General features: G+C 50.8%; 1 protein-coding gene across 10 annotated transcripts in view; it reads left to right on the top strand.

Annotated features, from left to right (window-relative positions):
- PLCH1 (phospholipase C eta 1) overlaps positions 1 to 17,047 on the top strand; it is a 58,857-nt gene extending 41,810 nt beyond the window's left edge. For 5 of the 10 annotated variants that reach the window (XM_064385018.1, XM_064385017.1, XM_064385016.1 and 2 more), the window contains 15 exons: positions 72 to 243; positions 1,758 to 1,865; positions 2,440 to 2,601; positions 3,678 to 3,749; positions 6,413 to 6,507; positions 7,141 to 7,241; positions 8,821 to 9,000; positions 9,091 to 9,198; positions 9,692 to 9,816; positions 10,247 to 10,331; positions 10,797 to 10,943; positions 11,346 to 11,425; positions 11,973 to 12,032; positions 12,501 to 12,861; positions 13,644 to 17,047. In XM_064385018.1, coding sequence (XP_064241088.1) covers positions 72 to 243; positions 1,758 to 1,865; positions 2,440 to 2,601; positions 3,678 to 3,749; positions 6,413 to 6,507; positions 7,141 to 7,241; positions 8,821 to 9,000; positions 9,091 to 9,198; positions 9,692 to 9,816; positions 10,247 to 10,331; positions 10,797 to 10,943; positions 11,346 to 11,425; positions 11,973 to 12,032; positions 12,501 to 12,861; positions 13,644 to 15,682 — 3,895 coding nt within the window. In that variant the 3' untranslated portion in view covers positions 15,683 to 17,047. Of the gene's footprint in view, positions 1 to 71; positions 244 to 1,757; positions 1,866 to 2,439; positions 2,602 to 3,677; positions 3,750 to 6,412; positions 6,508 to 7,140; positions 7,242 to 8,820; positions 9,001 to 9,090; positions 9,199 to 9,691; positions 9,817 to 10,246; positions 10,332 to 10,796; positions 10,944 to 11,345; positions 11,426 to 11,972; positions 12,033 to 12,500; positions 12,862 to 13,305 lie in introns of all 10 variants that reach the window. The other 5 variants (XM_064385027.1, XM_064385020.1, XM_064385026.1 and 2 more) reach the window with 5 other exon arrangements.
- Positions 17,048 to 19,756: the final 2,709 nt, after the last annotated feature.

Raw genomic sequence — 19,756 nt, 5'->3', positions numbered from 1 at the left:
CCAGCTGGGTGGCAAGAGTGCAGGTGTCTCTGCACACACAGCTGTGAGACTGTCTGGGCCTTTGTTTCCAGGTTTCCAGTGATCCTGTCCATTGAAAACCACTGCAGTATTCAACAGCAAAAGAAGATCGCACAGTACCTGAAGGAGATATTTGGTGACAAACTGGACTTGTCATCTGTGAGCACTGGAGATCCCAGACAGCTTCCCAGCCCTCAGGATTTAAAAGGGAAAATCCTAGTGAAGGTAACTTGCTGCTGGGCATGTTCAGAATGCAACAGAAGTCAGCTTGTGATATTTATTGTGGGTTTTCTTTGGAGGACCAGTTCATATCCCTTCAGCATCCAAACATTATCTGACAGTCCCTCCTTGGACAGAGTGCTTTGGAGTGGTAGAAAAGTGAAGCTGTCCTGCCTTTCCCCTCACCCAGCTCAGAGCTGTAATTCATGGGATGCAGCTCTGTTCATGGTTCATCTGCTGTGCTTATGGGAGAAGAGCAGCTCAGGAGCAGCTGGAGGAGGCCCCAGAGCTCTGTGCAGGATTTATTGTGTCAGCCTCTCACTCCAGACAGATTTGCTCTGAAAGGAATTCAGAGCAAATCTGTTTGGAGATTTGGATGGGCCAGGATGGGTAGAACAGGGAAGAAGCACAAGGCAGACCTTTGGGAGGATGATTAATAGTCCTGCCCTATTAGATTGTCTAATTTACTTGGACACAGGGGGGCAATTACTTCTGGGTGAGCTCTCAGGATACTCTGGCTTTCCCCCTGTCCTTGGTATCAGTCTGGCTGCAGGGATTCAGTTTGTCTGATGTTGGTTTGAACATGCTGCAGTGCACACTACAGAGCTGACCCTAAATTAGGAGCCCTTTGAGTGCTCAGCCTTGATTTTGCATTTCACTGCATCAGTTTTCTGGGGTGGCTGCTGGTTAATGAGCTGTGCAAACACGTGGGGCTGATGTTTGAGGGATCCACAGGAAATCATGTGGAACATCCCTCCTGTGAGAAATCCCACGGCACTGCACTAAAGGCAGGAGAGGCTGGGTGCTGTGGCTCTTACCTGAACTTCTGAGCTGCCTTTTCAGCACGTCTGGGGCTGTCATTTCAGTGTGATCCTCCAGCTCTCACTGCTGGAGCCCTGTGGGTGCAGACTGCTGTGGAGCTGAGCTGCTTTCAGAATGAGAAATTCTATCTCGAGCATCACAGGATCCCTGCACAAAGCCCTGTCTCCCATCCCCTGCTCAATTTAAGCAGCTCTGTTGGAAAAGATAAAATCAGATTTAGGAATCAGTACTTTGTTGAGAAGTAAGCCAGCTTCTCATCTTTTTGCTATTGTTTTTGCTCTTTTTATACATTTTCCTTTGAAAGGCAGTATTGATTCACTAGCCAAACAATTTCAAACAATGGCATAATTTTCATCCTGTAAGTGTATATAAAGAGTCATTCTAGTAACACTCAGGGATTTAAGCCAGTGTAAAGGTACCAGCATGAAGTGGATTTGACCTATTCATTAGCAGCAGCATTATTAGTTTCAAAATGCAGCCTAAAATCAATCCTCTGCATTTCTGCAGAAATCTTGAGTGTCATTCCTGTCTCCCACTGATGAAGAAGGTAGGCTGAGAACATTTCTGTGCACAGGAGCAGTATCACAGAAGTTTAGTAGGTGATTTATTTAGGAGCAGATGGTGAAGCAAAAGGAGCAGACTGGGTGCACTAACTAACACTGACCACATTTATTGGGGGTGTTTTTTCCTCATTTTAGGGGAAGAAGTTGCCCTGCAGCCTTGGAGCAGATGCTGAGGAAGGAGAGGTTTCAGAAGAGGACAGTGCTGATGAAATTGAGGATGACTGCAAGTTAAAGCCCTGCTTTGTATGTGCACACAGTCAGTTCCCAGAGTGTGACAGCTCTGCATTTCTTACATGCACACTCCATGTCCTACTTACAGTTGTTAGCAGAGTTTTTCATTCCTAAGTTTTTAATTGCTGTGTCAGGTTCATGCTGCTCCATAGGATTCATTTTTACTTTAAGTGCCTTATGTAAGAGGCTGGTTTGAGTCTGCATAGTCTGGATGACTGTTGACAGAAATAATTTCCTTTTTTCACTCTTTGGAGCAGGACTCTAATGCTTAGGGTGTCTGTAAGTGCATTAGCTGGGAATTCATGCTCTTCTGAAAGAGAAGGGGGGCTTGTGATAGCTGTGAGGCAGAGAGAGCCATGGCCAGGTCCTGGGGATCTGCAGGGGCACTGTGAGCTGAGCTGGGAGGACCCAGGGGAAAAGGAGAAGGAAATGGCAGTGAAAGCCACAGGCAGAAAGGGCAGAATCAGGCAGGATTGTGCAAGGAGTGTTTTCTTGCAGAGGGAAGGAAATGGGAGCACTGTGTGACTCAGTGTGCAATGGATGGAACCAAACTCCTACTTGAACTGGGTTTCCTGATGTCTTTCAGAGCAATGGTGCAACCCAGCACCAGGTGGAATCTTTTATAAGAACAAAACTGGAGTCTCTGCTAAAAGAGTCCCAAATCAGGGACAAAGAGGATCCTGACAGCTTCACTGTGAGAGCCCTGCTGAAGGCAACTCACCAGAGTTTCAGTGTGAACCTGAAGCAGGTAGGTGGGCTCTCCCTTCACAGCCCTGTGAGGACTGCACAGTGCTGTGTGCTGCAGACTGTTTGAGATGAGAGAGGAGCTGGATGCAAACTCCAGGGACAGTAAATACAGGCTGAATTTTCTGTGGAGATGTGCCTGCTCTGGAACCAGTGTCACAGAGCTCTCTTCTGGGAGTTACTGTGTAATTGATGGGCCAGAAAGGGAGCAGTTGGGATGTTTTCCTGGTTTTTTTACTGGTAATTTATTTTTCCTTCATTACTGGTCTGCCTTCGATTTTTCCCAAATAACTGCTACTAAAAGAAGTAAAAATCTGCTAAAGATTCTTTCTACATGTTAGAGACTTGCAGCCTGAGCTCTGAGCAGATCTCTGAGCACAGGTTATTGATTTTGCTGGGCCCCCCATGCCCTCATCGTCATGAAAGCCCACAGTGACTCCAGCTCAGCCCTGAACAGGGAATAGCTGGAGTTCACAGCACTGAAACACTCGCCCAGCTGAAATGCTGGGGGAATATTCTTCAGTTTTGTTTTGCTCTTCAGAAGATGAAGGGCTGTGTGTTCCTGACAGAAGAAGTGAGATGCTGCCAGGAGTTATCCAGTGATGTCTGGGGGCATGGCTGGGAATGTGGAACTCAGCCTGCAGGCTGCCTCTGAGAAGTCCACATTCATCTGCTAGGAGATTCTTTTTCCTCTCCCTTTTCCCTTTGTGGCTGCTTTCAAGAACACTCAGATGTCTTGGTTTGTTGTTATTTGCCTGGTTTTGCTGGACTGCTTTTTCTACATGGTTTGTTGTTGTCTTGAGTGCTAATGTTGGTATTTTTCTTTAAAGTTAGATTATTCTAAACTATGAAGCGTACAAAGAAACTAGAAAATTCCTGTAATGAGATTATGGATTTCAATTTGTTCACAGATCAGACTTTAACTTACTTTGTCTCATTTGCAATAATTTTACTTTCCTAATAGTGAGCCAGGGTGACATACAAGAACTTGTGTGAGGTTGAAATGCTGCCTTTTGGAGACTATAACAGACTCTTTAAAGAGTATTTAGTTATGCTTTTTATTGCACTTTTTCTGCACAGAACTTGGACACAAAAGAAGGTGGAAAAAAGTCTCATGGTCGATCATTAATGGGGAACTTCGGTAAACACAAGGTGAGTGAAATAAATGAGAGCTGAGGTTGCTGTTGTAGGACTGGCAGCATTCCAGAGACCCTGGCAATGTTTCACTGCTCCAGACAAGTGTGGTGGGCATGGGGGCAGCGAGGAGGGAGCCTGTGTGATCACACTTGGTGTCTTAATTCTGTTCAGAAGATTGAGAACCTTTAAGATGAACAAAAACTTCTCACGTGACTAAAAGATCACCTTTACTCATGCTGTGGAATTGCTGATTTTCTGATCAAACTTGTTGCAGCAGAAGAGCAGCAGAGACAAATATCTCAGCATATCTTGTTTTCCAGAGAGCTGGCAGTGCCTGGTTCAGTCAGGGCCTGGCTTTGCTGTGTCCCACCCTGGGCAGGGCCGTGCTGGGACTGTCCCTTCTCCCAGGGGCTGCTGTGGCTGAGTGCTGGCTCTGGGCTCCTGCTCTGTGCAGATGTGTTCTGCCTGATTTCCTCCTGGTTTTCATGTCCTGGTTATGTTTGTGCAGCTGCTGGGCCAGACTGCCTGCTCTGCTGCTCCTCAGTGGTGTTTCCACTGGCCCAGGCAGGAGCTGAGGGCTCTCATTTCACAGCTGGGCACAGAGCAGCCCCCACAAGGGACAGTGCCCATGTTTCCTCCCCTTTCCTGTATCCTGACAAATGTGCTCCTGTCATCTGCCTTCCCTGCTCCCACGGCGCCCTGAGCCTTGGCTTTACAGCCTGAGCCTGAGCTGCTGCAGCTGCTGCTCCTTTCCTGCAGGAGTCAGTGAGAGCTGCATGCCCTGAGCCTTGGCTTTACAGCCTGACCTGAGCTGCTGCAGCTGCCAGCTCCCTTCCTGCAGCAGTCAGTGAGAGCTGCATGGGTGGCTGAGCAGGGAGGCAGCTCTGCAGCCTAGTCAGTCCCTGTGCCACCAGCAGCCCTCTGCCCCAGCCTGCCAGACTGCTGCTCCTGGACTGTGCTCTCCATGGTGAGGAGCTTTGGGACTGAGAATCTGAGCAGTTTTTCATGATTAAGAGACATTTCAAAGAACTTGATCAGTCACCAGTCCACCTGCCCTGAAGCCAGCTAGGAGCCATCAAACATTCCATAGGCAGACAGTACCAGGACTCCTATTCACACTTCAATTCCAGGCTCCCATCAGTTGAAGTGCTCGTGTTTCCCTCAGCACCTCTGGCTCAGTGCACGTTCCCCCCTCAGGGTGGGCTAAGAGCCCTGGGTACCCGTGGTCCCTGAGCGTGGGCACTGCCCGTGGCACCCTGTGCTTGCTGCTGGCCACACACGTGCTGGGAATGACATGTCACAGGCAAACGTCAGCCACTGGACTGCTGCTTCTGCTGAGGGCTGGAAACTCTGTCAATAATTTAATTACTGCAGCCAGTTATCCTCATGGATGTAGCAGGTTGGAATGCCCATTCATTTCATCTCTGGTGAAAAAAACCCGGGTATATATAGATTTAAAAAAAAAAAAAGATTGTATTGTAGACTGAGGCAACAGAGACATCCTTAACTGCTCCCTGCTGCCTTTCCAGCTGAAGGGGTGCCTGGGAAGACTGGTTACTATTGATCTTTTTGCAGATACAGAATTATCCACCCAACAATATTGACACACGACATTTTCAGCCAGCTCTTGTGTCAAAAGAATAAACTCTTTAAAAACTACTGGGGAGGTACAGAGACACTAAAGCTGGCAATTCCTGAAAGTTAACTGCATGGAACATGCTCAGTACAGACCTTCAGCCTCCAAAGAGACCCATGCAAATGATTTCCAATGTAGTCAACTTCATGTCAGCACCAAACACAGCAAAGTGAATTATGTCCAATAGGGTGTATGACAAGAGGAGGAAAGGAATCTGTGCTCAGTGAGCCACATCCAAAAGGATAAGGAGCTCTCAGTTATATTAATTACCTCTTGATGGAAGGGGATTAAATAACTCTCATTTGAAGCTGTGCTTAGCATTACAAAAGATGTAATGTTGAAATTGGAAACTGTTAAATCATAGGTGCTTATGAAAAAAGGGAATTTTGAGGTTAATCTTTTTTATCATAGCTATTTTCCTTATAGTGTAATAATTTAGAATCACTTGAGTATTTGTATGTGGCTCAAAATAGAGCAGGAAGATGATGTTTGAACATTTTGCCCAGACTCTGTTTACACCTTCACTAATGAATAATGTTTAATTTTCTAAACTGGGGGGGGCACAGGTGGGCAGAAGGAGTGCTCTGTATATTTAGACCCTGCTGTGTGTTGCTGTTTGTTAAATGTGACACAGTCCACTGGGATTTCAGCAGGAGCAGTGCCCTGGAGCCAGGGGAGCAGTGTTGTCCTCTGGTGTTGGGAGGGAGCAGGGCAGGTGCAGAGCACAGAGTGGCCTGTGCTGGACAGACCCTTAGCACAAATAACACCCTGAGGCCTGGCTGGGCTGGCAGCACACAGAAATATCCCCTGAGACCTGGCAGACACAGAAATAATGCTCTGAGACCAGCAGCACACAGAGCTGGAATCCCTGCCGTGGGGTGCACTGTGCTCTGTGCTGCCTTTCCTTCTGCACAGCAGGGAAACTGCCCAGCCCAGGGGTCAGCTCTGTCCCTGGAGCTGCAGAGGCCAGCTCAGCCTCCTGCCCAGCCCCAAGCACAGAAGGGGAGCCCAGTGACTGACCTGCCTGGCTCTTTCCCCACAGAGAGCCGCGAAGGCAGCAGCCAAGGCTCCCAGTGCCTCGGACGACGAAGACGGCCAGCAGCACCCTCCGGGCAAGGAGCCAGGGCAGCCCCACAGGTGAGCTGGAGCCCCGCAGGTGAGGCAGGGCTGTTCCGTGCCATCAGGGTGTGGGGCTGTGCCCAGAGCAGTCCTGTGGGGCTGTGTGTCACGTGTGACGTGTCTGTCACACATGACAGCTGTCAGGTGGGTTTGCTGTGAGCCCGGTGTTTTGGCTGTGTCACCTGTCACAGGCTGCAAGCAGCAATTAACTGCAGAGAAGTGTGACAGCACTGCTGCTCATGGAAAGATGCCAGGCCCTATTTCACCTGCTGCAAACAGAGCAAACTGTGCAGGTTAAAGAAGGTCCATCACAGCCCAGGCAACTTTATTGCATCTGAGAATGGGGAAAAAAAAGCAATCAAAGAAGTGCCACTGAGAATGTGTCTGCTCTCACTGAAATGCTCCTTGGTTTTGTCTAGAACAGCCATGGTGCAGCTATTTAATTATGTTTCAACTGAAAAATTTTGTTTGTGTGGATGGGCTGTGGAGGCAGAGGCGAGCAGTCATCCCAGAACCCTCTCCAAGGAAGTTTGTTTGCCACACAGGGTTCCCTGCTCACAATTCTTCATTTCCTTGTTGAAAAGAACAGAAAGGGACATTGAAATACACCTTCAATCCTGCAAGTGCCTGTTTTTGTTTGCTTTCACCCAGCAGGCTTGCCCGCCGCAGGAAGACAGTGAAGCTGTGCCGGGCCCTGTCTGACCTGGTGGTGTACACCAACTCCGTGGCAGCCCAGGACATCGTGGATGATGGTACGGGGCTGGCACAGGGCTGGCACGTCCCCTGTCACCTGGAGAGGAGGGGCTGGGTGCTGCTGTCAGGGTGGCACAGGGCTGGCACGTCCCCTGTCACCTGGAGAGGAGGGGCTGGGTGCTGCTGCCAGGGTGGCACAGGGCTGGCACGTCACCTGGAGAGGAGGGGGCTGAGTGCTGCTGTCAGGGTGGCACAGGGCTGGCACGTCCCCTGTCACCTGGAGAGGAGGGGCTGGGTGCTGCTGTCAGGGTGGCACAGGGCTGGCACGTCACCTGGAGAGGAGGGGGCTGAGTGCTGCTGTCAGGGTGGCACAGGGCTGGCACGTCCCCTGTCACCTGGAGAGGAGGGGCTGGGTGCTGCTGTCAGGGTGGCACAGGGCTGGCACATCCCCTGTCACTCGTGAGAGGAGGGGGCTGAGTGCTGCCAGGGTGGCACAGGGCTGGCATGTCCCTGTCACCTGTGAGAGGAGGGGCTGGGTGCTGCTGCCAGGGTGGCACAGGGCTGGCACATCCCCTGTCACCTGTGAGAGGAGGGGTCTGGGTGCTGCTGTCAGGGTGGCACAGGGCTGGCATGTCCCTGTCACCTGTGAGAGGAGGGGCTGGGTGCTGCTGCCAGGGTGGCACAGGGCTGGCACATCCCCTGTCACCTGTGAGAGGAGGGGTCTGGGTGCTGCTGTCAGGGTGGCAGAGGGCTGGCACATCCCCTGTCACTCATGAGAGGAGGGGTCTGGGTGCTGCTGTCAGGGTGGCAGAGGGCTGGCATGTCCCCTGTCACTCATGAGAGGAGGGGGCTGGGTGCTGCTGTCAGGGTGGCACAGGGCTGGCATGTCCCCTGTCACTCATGAGAGGAGGGGGCTGAGTGCTGCTGTCAGGGTGGCACAGGGCTGGTATGTCACCTGGAGAGGAGGGGCTGGGTGCTGCTGTCAGGGTGGCACAGGGCTGGCATGTCCCTGTCACCTGTGAGAGGAGGGGTCTGGGTGCTGCTGCCAGGGTGGCACAGGGCTGGCATGTCACCTGGAGAGGAGGGGCTGGGTGCTGCTGCCAGGGTGGCACAGGGCTGGCACGTCACCTGGAGAGGAGGGGCTGGGTGCTGCTGCCAGGGTGGCACAGGGCTGGCATGTCACCTGGAGAGGAGGGGCTGGGTGCTGCTGTCAGGGTGTCACGAGGGTAAAGCCAGAGCCCAGCAGGGCACTCCCTCCCTGGCAGTGACTCCTCTGCCCCTGCTGCCAGCAGAGGATTTTGCTGCAGGCTCCCCGGAGCTGCCATGTCTGGGGGTCTCCAGGAGGAAAGGCCCCAGCAGGAGCTCTTGGGCTTGGGCTCTTTAGCTGGAGCTCTCCCTTGGCTTTCCTTTCAAGTCTGCAGACTTGGGGGGAGAACAACAGACCCTCCTGGAAGGGGGAGCTGGTGCCCTGCAGTTACCCAGGGTGCATGATTTGTGTAAGACAAGACAATCTATTCTGGAACACTGGACCAAATCTCACATTGCCCTTGATCAATACCCAGGGAATGAGGGCTGGGCTCAGGCCCCGTGCCCTGGGATGCTTTGTCACCTGTCTCTTGGTTGTATCATGGCTCACAGGCTCCACAGGGAACGTGCTGTCATTCAGTGAGACCAGAGCCCACCAGGCAGTGCAGCAGAAGGCTGAGCAGTTCATGCTTTACAACCAGAGGCAGCTGACCCGGGTCTATCCCTCAGCCTACCGCATCGACTCCAGCAACTTCAACCCTGTTCCTTACTGGAATGTGGGCTGCCAGTTAGGTAGGAGCTGCACGAAAGCCCTCCTTCCCTTTTGGTGGCTATGTGCCTAATAATAATATCTTTATTAATGACACCCCACTTCTCCTTCAGTGGCCCTGAACTACCAGTCTGAGGGACGTGTGATGCAGTTAAATGAAGCAAAATTCAGGGTAAATGGCAACTGTGGCTATGTCCTCAAACCTCAGCAGATGTGCAAAGGTAAGGTTCCAGTCTAGTTATCACTGTAGCTGCCAGGCCTTTCACAAAGTGTCCTTCACAGTAAAGGCACAAGAAAGGAAAGTGCAAACAGATTTCCATGCACTCATAGCTCTTAGACTTGTACCAGTGTGCAATCTCTTACTGTGATCATACATATATATGTATATTTTGAGTATTTCCCTATTAACATGAGCTTAAAAGAAGAAAGAGGGGTCCTAGGATGACCAGCTGCAGGAAAGTAGAGCAAGCTCTGCAGTGCCCCAGAAGCAAGTATCCAGGGCTTGGTCTAACTCTGACTTGGAATCACAAAACCAAGGGGGTCTCCACTTAGAAAAGGTTGTAAGAAAGACGAGAAATTTAAAATGACTAAGCAGCTGCTCCATACTCATATTTTCTCATTTCTGACTGAATTAGTCTGTCTGTGTGTGTCTTGGGGGGTGATATTTATTATGTGTATCTTCTTCCTTACAATCTCATTCTTGCCATCCTTCAGGCACATTCAACCCTTACTCTGCTGATCCCCTTCCTGCCAGTCCTAAGAAGCAGCTGATTCTGAAGATCATCAGCGGGCAGCAGCTCCCCAAGCCTCCTGACTCAATGCTGGGGGACAGAGGAGAGGTGAGATGCTCTGGTGCCAGCAGACACTTCCAGGGGAGCTCCTGCAGTGACACAGCAGTGTGTGACTCAAACCTTCTCCTTATTCAAATGCAACAGGAAATTTCAGATGCTGTCAAGCATTTGGTCACTACATACTATACTTCCCCCAGCCTGTATCCTACTCATGATGTTTAATAACTGATTTGGTTTGTATTTTAAAGGGTGACTTTTATGAAAATGAGTCACTGCTGTCCATAGCTCTTGGTGCAAACCATACATCAATATGGACTTCATGGAACCAATTCCCATGATAATGCTGCTTGAAAATGCATGTCAATCAAAGGGGTTTGAATTCTCATATGAATTTAAATCAACTCCATTAATTTTTAAAAAGTTCACCTTCATTTATATGACTGGCTTGCTTTTAAAATCTTGTGTTTTTGAAAAACAGATTATAGATCCCTTTGTTGAGGTGGAGATTATTGGGTTACCTGTTGACTGCTGTAAAGATCAGACCAGGGTGGTGGACGACAATGGTAAGATAATCTAAGTGATTTCTTTCTTCTTAGAGTAAAATATTAAATAAGTGTAAATGAATTCGTGTCTGTTATTGCTTTCTAAATTGCAAAGCATCTTATCTGATGAAATAAAATTATTGTATTTTAACAAATTATTTCTTCTTCCCAGAGAGAATTTCTGGTGTGGAGTTGTTCCCCACATTGTCTTTTAACCAAATTGTTCTTCAATCTCCTTTATGCAGAAGTTCAAATCTATCTGTATCTATATCTGTATCTCTCTCAGTGCTTGCCTGGGTATCCCTGGCAGCTCCCAGGCAGACCCATTTTGTTTTTAAAGCAATCCTAGAGGCAGATCTGTCACATTTAATGACTGACGTGATGGAATTGTCACTGCTGCTGCTGCCTGTGTCCTGCTCCTCCTGGAACTGAGGCAAGCACTGGCTCTGGACTTGTTTCCCAAAGCGTGTCCTGTTTGTCCTGCAGGGTTCAACCCCGTGTGGGAGGAGACCCTCACCTTCACCATCCACATGCCCGAAATTGCCCTGGTGCGCTTCCTGGTCTGGGACCACGATCCCATCGGGAGAGACTTTGTGGGGCAGAGAACTGTGGCCTTCAGCAGCCTGGTGCCTGGTGAGTCCCCCTGTTCTCCTGGGCGTGCAAATCCACCCTCAAACCCACGGAGGACGGTGGCAGCACGAGATGATAGATTTTATAAACCTTTATCTCTGTGACTTCATGTGAAGCTTGGACAAATCTTCTGTTCTCATAGGGTGCTTTATGCACCATTCCTCAAAGGAGTTTGGATGTCTGTGCTTTTAGACATTACTGCTGGTGAGTTTTTTATAACTTGGATGCAATTTGTTCTGGGGCTCGAAAAACCTGTGAGGACACCAGAGAAATTTTCTAAAGGCATCAGATGGCTTCCTGTGTATACATCACTTTTATAGACAGTCATTGCTAGCTGGGCATAAAATGCAAACTGCTGGTTCTTGGTGAGTTTGTGTGGAAATATTTCAACTTCTGTTTCCCCAGGCTATCGCCATGTGTATTTAGAAGGACTGACAGAAGCTTCCATATTTGTTCATATAATCATTAATGAGACCTATGGAAAGGTAGGTACAGCTGGAAATTTACATCTTCCTTCTGATAAAAATGGATTTAAATGTAGCTCTTGTCCAGATCCTCTCCCAGCTCCACTTCCTTTCTCCTCCCTAATCCCATCGGATCACGGGAAGGGATCACATGTATTGGTATGTGCACATCTGGGCATATCTGTGAGGTCACATCCCTTGGGGACGGTTTGCAGGGCCTGTTTGGCTGCTGCCCTTGTAAGAACAAATGTGCTCAATAAAACCAGCAGTGTAACTCCAGAAGGGAGGCAAGGGCAGCAGGAGGGGACACACGCTGGGACTCCATCTCTGTCCCTGGGTCTGCTCCCCTGGTGCTGCTCTGAATGAATGATGGGCTGCACTGCTGTTTCTCATAGGCTCAGTGAGATCTGCTCAGTTCCTGGTGGACACACATTAGACTAAGAAATAGCTTTAAATGGTTTGCTGTAGAGTGGTTCTGTTTACAGCTGATGTACTGTTACCTTATTTGCTTGTGTGGCAGTCTTGAAAACATTAGCCAAATGGATTTGCATTTCTTTTTGCCTTTCAGTGGAGCCCTTTAATCCTCAATCCCAGTTACACAATAATGCACTTTCTAGGAGCCACAAAGGTAGAGCTCATGAGCATGCACTTTGCACTTGCTGGGCACAGACTTTCCAGTGGTTCCCAATCGCATGATCTGCAACTGCCAGACTGGAACCATTCTCCATGCAGGCTCTGAAACATCTGAATATTGCTTTGATGAAACCCATGCATAGAAAACTCCACGTTAATGTGCAGCCTGTCACTGCCGAGCACTTCCCAGAGCCTTGTCAGGTCCCATTAGGAGACTGAGCAAAGCTCTCTGGTAACTGTGGCAGGCTGCCATCCTAATGAGGAGAAAGGCAGGCATGCATGAATCCATGGAGACCCGTGCTGGGAGCTCCTTGCTCAGAGTAGCTGCGAGTGGCTTGGTGTGAATTTTGGCTTTGCTGCATTTTGAACTATGTCCTCATCACTCATAAGCACTGTGAGAGCAGCTCCTTGCCTTGCGAGCGAGCGTGAGCTGAGGCCAGGCTGTGCTGTTGTGTCCCTGCAGAGCAAGCAGCTGATGGGGCTGCGAGGGCTGTTCTCCAAGGCGCCCAAGGCGGGCGCGGCCGAGGCCAGCGCGCACCACGCGCGCAAGCGCTCCATCGGCGAGCGCATCCTGCGGCGCACGGCCAGCGCCCCGGCCAAGGGCAGGAAGAAGAGCAAGATGGGCTTCCTGGAGGCTGCTGAGATGAAGGACAGCGCCTCGGAGCCAGCAGACCTGAAGGACAAGGAAGGGGTGGTGCGGCGGCCGAACCGCAGCTCGCAGGCGCGCCCCGCGTCCATGCCCGTGGACAGATTCCTCATGGTAGAGCTGCCCTGCCCAGCAGAGGACACTGCCCAGCAGGCCAAGGGAAAGGAAAACACTTCTGGTAAGGTGCTTCCAAAATTACTTTTGGTGAAAAGGTCAGGGCTCCCCTCGCTTCTTCCAAGAGTACCTGATTTCTAGCAATCATTAAAACCAGTATCTATTACACCAAGTTTACTTCTATAGTCCCTGCTTCATTAAATCTCCAAAGGAGTGAGTCACAGAGCTCAAATCTGGCATAGAAAGACAAGAGGATTTGTGGAGAAAACATCCACTATGTGTTTTTCCAGGAATTCAAACCCTTGCCCTTGTGAATGCTGCCTGCTGGTAGAAGATCCAAATGAAATCCCTGTACTGTAACACTTTGCAGTAACCACATGTATAAAGCAGTCTGGAGTCCATCTACTCGATGCTTTTGACTCAGCTTGAAGCATGCATCTTGTTTTCAAGTGTTGTGTGTTTTAACAGAGCTGTTTTGTTCTGTCTTTATTGCCACGCTTCTTTATAGTACAAATGTGACTAGGAACACAGCTGAAGGTAATGCCACGTGCAAGCTATGATGTGGTACCTCATTAACATTACTTACAACAAATATTACATCACCTGCTTGATGTAATAGACATTCCAAGGAAATTTCAATGAAGTGCCTGCAGTTGTGTCTTTCCATTTATCCATGTCACTCAGATAATTTGTACTAAGCCTGCACAACCCCATGATTAAGTTCTGTCACAACTGTACCTAGTTTTGCGTTCTCCATTTGTCTGTCTAAGGACGAAACTGCTGTTGATAAACAGAGCCACTAATATGTTTCTTATATGCCACTAATATGTTTCTCATTTAATTTAGCCAACAGTGATGACAATACTAATGAGAAGGAAACAAGCTTGAAAGAACTGGGTTTTCCACATTCGGAGCAAAAGTCAAATGCTTCAAATTTAGCATCTCAGTTCAAGAAGGAGAATGACCAGAGGGATTCTACAGCTGACTGTTCAGTACCACCTCCACAGGAGCAACCTGAACATTTGGTTTTTGCAAATGGTGTAGCTCAAGCAAATCACCTTGGGGATTACCAGGACAATAATCTTTCTGATGGAACTGTCCCCCTAATGCAAGACTCTGACTCTGAACTTCCCACAGAAAAATTACACCACAAAAACTGTGCAGACGGTAAAAAGGAAGATGACACAAAAGGATCTAAGGAAGGGAAGATCACTTTCATGGGAACTTGTGTTTCTCAGAACGCAGAGGTGGAGGATCACAAACATGACACGAAGAAAAGCACTGCAGCACCTCTTTCCCTTTCTTCTCCCGTGTGCTCTGAGGGCCCTGACTGTCACTCCACGGTGGCCCTGCAGGACAGTGACATTTCTCACCTCATTGATGAAGTCTCTCTCTCGACTGAGGGCGAGCTGGACAGCGCTGTGTCCGCTCTCATCGGGCAGCTGGATGGCACAGATGACCCAACTCCCCTTCCCCCTGTCTCCAGCCCCCACGGCAGCAGCAGCCAGACCCCCAGGGTGGGGGCTGCAGGCCCACACGTGTTTGCTGCAGACCTGAGCAGCCCCTGTAGGCACAACTTCACTCCCACAAAACCCAACAAATCCTCTTTATTCTCCGCTCCGGACACAGCCATGTTCTCCAGCCTGGAGGATGCAGAGTATTCCACATACACAATTATCCACGAGGCATCTCCAGCTTCTGAATGTACGAGCCACAGGGCATTCGTTTGCAAGAAAAGATTAAATAGTCTAGAAAGTAACTTGACTGGCTCTTGTTCTTCATCCCTCTCTTTGCTAAATGCAAATCCCAAAAGGAATTGTGCTACAAAATCCGGACCAAGCTGGGAAGCCCCCGAGCCTGCCAGTTCTTTCGGTTCCAACAGCCTCATCTTTGAGGAGGCGCTGGGGCCCCCTGTCCCGGGGGAGCACTCGGACAGCAGCAGCCTGCTGGAGGTGGATGGGGACTGCCAGGACCTGCTGGTAACGGCCTGTGAGTACCGCCGGGAGCACATGAGCCAGCTGGCTTCTCCTGTGAGCCTGAGGCAGAAGCAGGACCACGGGCACGGGGGTGACAGCACCTCGGGGAGCAGCTCCACCGCTGCCTGGCACTGCTCCGGGACCCCGGGGGCTGCGGGGAGCCGGCCGGCTTTCCCCGCGTGCGAGAGCGCTGGGGTGTGGTGGCAGCAGCCCTCGGAGGGGCACGGCGCTGCGGTGCGTGCCCCCCAGGCCGGCGCAGCCTGCGCCCCGCGCCCGCCGGCTCTGCCGTTCCCCCCACACCCGGCCATCCAGCAGGGCAGCCCCTGCAAGTCCAAGAGTCTGGGAGACCTGACCTCGGAGGACATTTCCTGCAACTTTGAGAGCAAGTACCAGTACATCAGCAGGAGCTTCATCTCCTCGGGCCTGAGGGACAGGAAGGCGGCGGCCATGCAGGGCGTGAGGCCGCACTCGACGGACGCGCTGACGGAGCAGCTGCGGAGGCTGCTGTCCCTGGAGCAGGAGGACAGCCGGGAGCCGCTGTGCCCCAGGCAGCCGGACGAGGACTGCCCGCGGGCCCTGGTGAGGAAGCTGTCGTCCCGCAGCCAGAGCCGGGTGCGGAACATCGCCAGCCGCGCCCGGGAGCGGCAGGAGGCGGCGGGCAAGCCGCGGCCGTGCGGCGGCAGCGCCGTGCCCGGCGTGGTGCTGCGGAGCAAGGCGGCGGGGCCGCCGCACGCCGCCAACCGGCACTCCACCGGCTCCTACATCGGCCGCTACCTGCACGGCTGCCCCGGCGAGCGGCGCGGCGCGCCCGAGGGCGCCTGCTCCGCCCTGCCGCACGGCTGCGGGGAGCTGCCGCTGCCGCCCGGCGCCCCCGAGCAGCCCGAGATCTATTTCCTGCTGCGGCTGTAGGCTGCCGGCCCGCGGGAGGGCTGCAGGAGCTGTGGGGCCTCGGGGTGTGCCTAGACGCGGTGTCGTGCCGGCGAGGCGGTGGTGGTTCAACGTGCCCTTGGTGCCGGGGCTCAGGGAAGCGGGGCCGCCCTCCGTCCCCGCGGTGCTGAGGGAAGCGGGGCCGCCCTCCGTCCCTGAGGGAAGCGGGGCCGCCCTCCGTCCCTGAGGGAAGCGGGGCCGCCCTCCGTCCCCGCGGGGCCGAGGGAAGCGGGGCCGCCCTCCGTCCCCGCGGGGCCGAGGGAAGCGGGCTCGCCCTCCGTCCCTGCGGGAAGCGGGGCCGCCCTCCGTCCCTGAGGGAAGCGGGGCTGCCCTCCGTCCCTGAGGGAAGCGGGGCCGCCCTCCGTCCCCGCGGGGCCGAGGGAAGCGGGGCCGCCCTCCGTCCCTGCGGTGCTCAGGGAAGCGGGGCTGCCCTCCGTCCCTGAGGGAAGCGGGGCCGCCCTCCGTCCCTGCGGTGCCGAGGGAAGCGGGGCCGCCCTCCGTCCCCGCGGGGCTGAGGAGCCCGCCGCCGTTTGTAGCATTCTGTGTCCCTAATGCCGCGCTCCAAAGCTGACATTGCACTGAAGGCAATACCGCTTTCCTCGTGTCTCGTCCTCCTGCTTGGAAAAACACTTTTGGTGATCACTTTCGGCCTTTTGTGAGGGTTCTCCAAAGCACTGTGGTGTCTGGAATGCTGGACCGGGGCTTGTTCTGCCCAACAGGCAGCGACCCTTCATTAGCATCCTTGTTCTGTATTGTTACTATAAATTTTACATGTTTTCATGTATGAACTGTGATTCTGCAGCAATTGGTTTGTAGAATTAGGGTTAGTCCAGATTTGTGAGTCTTGTGTAGATTTGTCTTCTGCCCTCTCTACAAAGTATGACAACAATTGTCTTCCTTTTTGTTTACTGTGTTCATTTGGGACAGAGTGGAATGTGGGAGTAATTCTGCTTTTATGAATGAAAACATTTATTTTCTGCTTATTTTGTTATGTATTTTTGCTGTTGGTCGTATGAGTAGCTTTGGTACAGTAGATCCACTTTCTGTATATTTGTAATTTTATTGCTAAATTGTCGACAGTCAGTGGAATATTTAAACTGACATGGTAGAGTGACTATTTTGACTGTTCACCTTTTTCTATGAACGCTGAAAGTGAATTGGGTGAAGGAATCTCAGACACCTAAAGCTTCCCTGAAGGGAACAACATAGCTTTATTTTGGTTGGAAGATACTCTTTGCCTTTGCTGTAAGTTTTTCTGATATGTCAAAGACGTACCTTTTACCTCTTTCTTTTGTAATGCAGAGTATTATTATTCTTGAAAATGTCATTAAAATAGATTTTTAAGCACTTGGTTCCATGTTTTCTGAACAAATATCCATCCAGATAGATTGGTGCTGAATGCAGCAGCAGTTAGTGGCTGCACACATCTGTCTTGGCAGGAGATGCAAGGAGGATCCTCCATTTCACAGGGTGGTTCTTGGCTGGAGGTGGCAGCTGGGCTCTGCTCTCCCTTCTGGATCAGGAGCCACATCTGAGTTTGTCTGACTGTTCCACTCGGGCTCTTACACACGAGAGTGCCTGTGGGATCACTTGGGAGAGGACAGTGGATTTTCTAAACAAAAAGCATTTTTCCATGGAGGACCAGAACCAGATGCTGGATTAACCCCTTAAGCTTTGGACCTGGATTTCTTTCTCATGGCCAGGATGCAGTCTGGGAGCTGTGACTGAGGCCTAGCAAAAGTGCCTTGTAAGGAAGCAAATGAGAAGATCTCCATTGTGGGAGGTGAAAAAACTTGCTTTAATTGGAAATAATTTAGAAAAATTGTATGGTGCTTGCAGGAGGTCAGGATAGATTATTGCTGCAGTGTTTTATCACATAATCTCTTATACTCTTATCTTAGTTTTAGAAATTAATCCAGATGGGGACAGTTCTTTGTGTGACATGACATTTGGCTGATGGAGCAGGGCAGGGTTTCTGTAGTGCAGCTGAAGCCAAATACACGTCAGCCTGTATATGTATATATATAATATTCACTTTTAGTTTAAATGAGCAAGGTTCATTTTCTTTCATGGAGTGGAAGCAACACAAACAAATGCATGTGCTGCCAATCCAGCTGCTCCCGTGGGGATGTTCCTGCCGTGAAGTGTCCTGGGGCACCTGAACCACCCTGCTGACCCTCCTGTGCCCAGCTGATGTGGGGTTACTGGTGAGTACTGGGGATGCCAGCCCCGAGCTGGAGTGGGACACTGCCTCAGAAACGTTTGTGTCACTGAATTGGTGCTGCAGCAGTGATTTGGGGTCCCAGAAAATCCATCCTGGAGGTGACATGCTCTGAGCAGCAACTCCAAAACTCCGTGGGAGTGGGACACTTTGGGAAAACTGCAAATGCCTCCTTCTCCAGCTTTGTGCCCTGGATTGTGAGCTGAAGGGATGCTGAGGTCAGAAATTCGGCACCTCCAGAGCTCAGCCTTGAAACTCCGGGGACAGCTGGTGTGTGGATCCCAGCAGCACTGTGCAGAGCCAGGGGTTTTAGACATCTGGCTGAGACAGACCAGCAGTCTGCACTTCAGATGTTAGATAGCCATTCAATTTTATTCCTCTCCCAAAATTAATTAAACTGTCTGAACAAGGCTGCAGCTTGTTGAAAATCCATCTAGTGAAGACTTTTCTGGTGCAGAATCTGCACCAACGCAGAATAAACAATCACTTCAGCCTAGTAAAGGCTAGTGGCTCACATCCTAGCTTAGCAGGCTTAAATTGCTTTGCTAATTCATGACAGAAGGCATAAATTAAGTTGTTCAAGAATCTGCAGAGAACAGATAGGTTTGGAATATTACTTTTGAGAAATTATATATTTTCTAATTTAAAGCCAGGAAGGGTGTCCAGTTACGTTTATATGATTGTTTACTGGAATATCAACAGGCCCTGCTTTAAACAGTTGTACAGAATGTTCCAGGTGTTGGGAGTCATTCCACATCCCTCACTCCTGCACAGGAGCCCCTGTTCTGACACTCTGGGAGGAGAGCTTTCATCCTGAGTTTCCCATTCGCATCTTAAATAAGATTAAGGTATGAATAAAAGGTAAGAATATAACATTTTGTGAAAGAACAGCCAGATTTTCACCCAGGAGCATGTTGAGTCAATTTTGTTCTTGGACTGATGCTCATTTGGATTTGTTTTGATAAGATTTTAATGCTGTTCCTTTTCACAACAGGGAAAATTGTGCAGGACCCTCAGTCACACACGAGACAGTGGCACAGTGATTACACTGATTACTGATCTGCTTAGACATGCAGGAGGAGAATCAAATTGAATTTCTACCAGAGATTATCTTTTAAAGTCCCGTGTTGGTTGAGACAGAAGGAAATTAAATGAACAGTGCCTGGCTGGCCTAGTTGAGGTGGGATTTTGTGCGTGCAGAAAGCCAAGAAGTGGAAATACCTTCTTTTGCACGTGACTTTAGTCTAGCTGTGGACCAGCCAGGAGGGTTTGCAGTCGGGGTGCAGCTGAGTTAGCTGGCCTTGTCTGTGCTCCCAGGGCTGGCCTGGCGGATGGGCACGGCTGGGTTTGTGTGTGAGGGGAGGCATGGACGGAGGGCAGCTGCAGGGCAGTGCTGTGTGAGTCCTTGCTTTAGGAACAGCTGGGGGTGTAACACCACACCCTCTGCAGCAGAGCCTTGTCCTGTCCCTGCTGCAGTCCCAGCAGCGTTTGGAGGGTCCAGCTCCAGCCTGAGGAGCTCTGCAGCCTCTCTGCAGGTGGAGCCACTGGATTTGCTGCTCTGGTTCCATGTGTGTGTGTGTGTGCAGTGAAAACACAGGAAAGGGATGCTGAAAAGGGATGCTGAGGTTCTGAACAGCCTGAATCTCACTGGTTGCTTGGCTGGGCACTTGCAAATAAAGATAAATCCCATTCTTCCTGGTGGGTGCATTTAAAGGAATGGGAACTGCCATGTTAGACTTCATAATGACACAGTAACAGTTCCTTTATGTTCAAACCAGTCAGGTCTTTTCCAAACCCCCCATTCTCTGATCTCATCCCAGCACACAGGGAATGCA

Source organism: Passer domesticus, chromosome 11 (assembly GCF_036417665.1).
Source record: "Passer domesticus isolate bPasDom1 chromosome 11, bPasDom1.hap1, whole genome shotgun sequence".
NCBI classification, from domain to species: domain Eukaryota; kingdom Metazoa; phylum Chordata; class Aves; order Passeriformes; family Passeridae; genus Passer; species Passer domesticus.
Note: the sequence above shows the minus strand (reverse complement) of the source record. Positions and strands in the feature narration are given on the sequence as shown.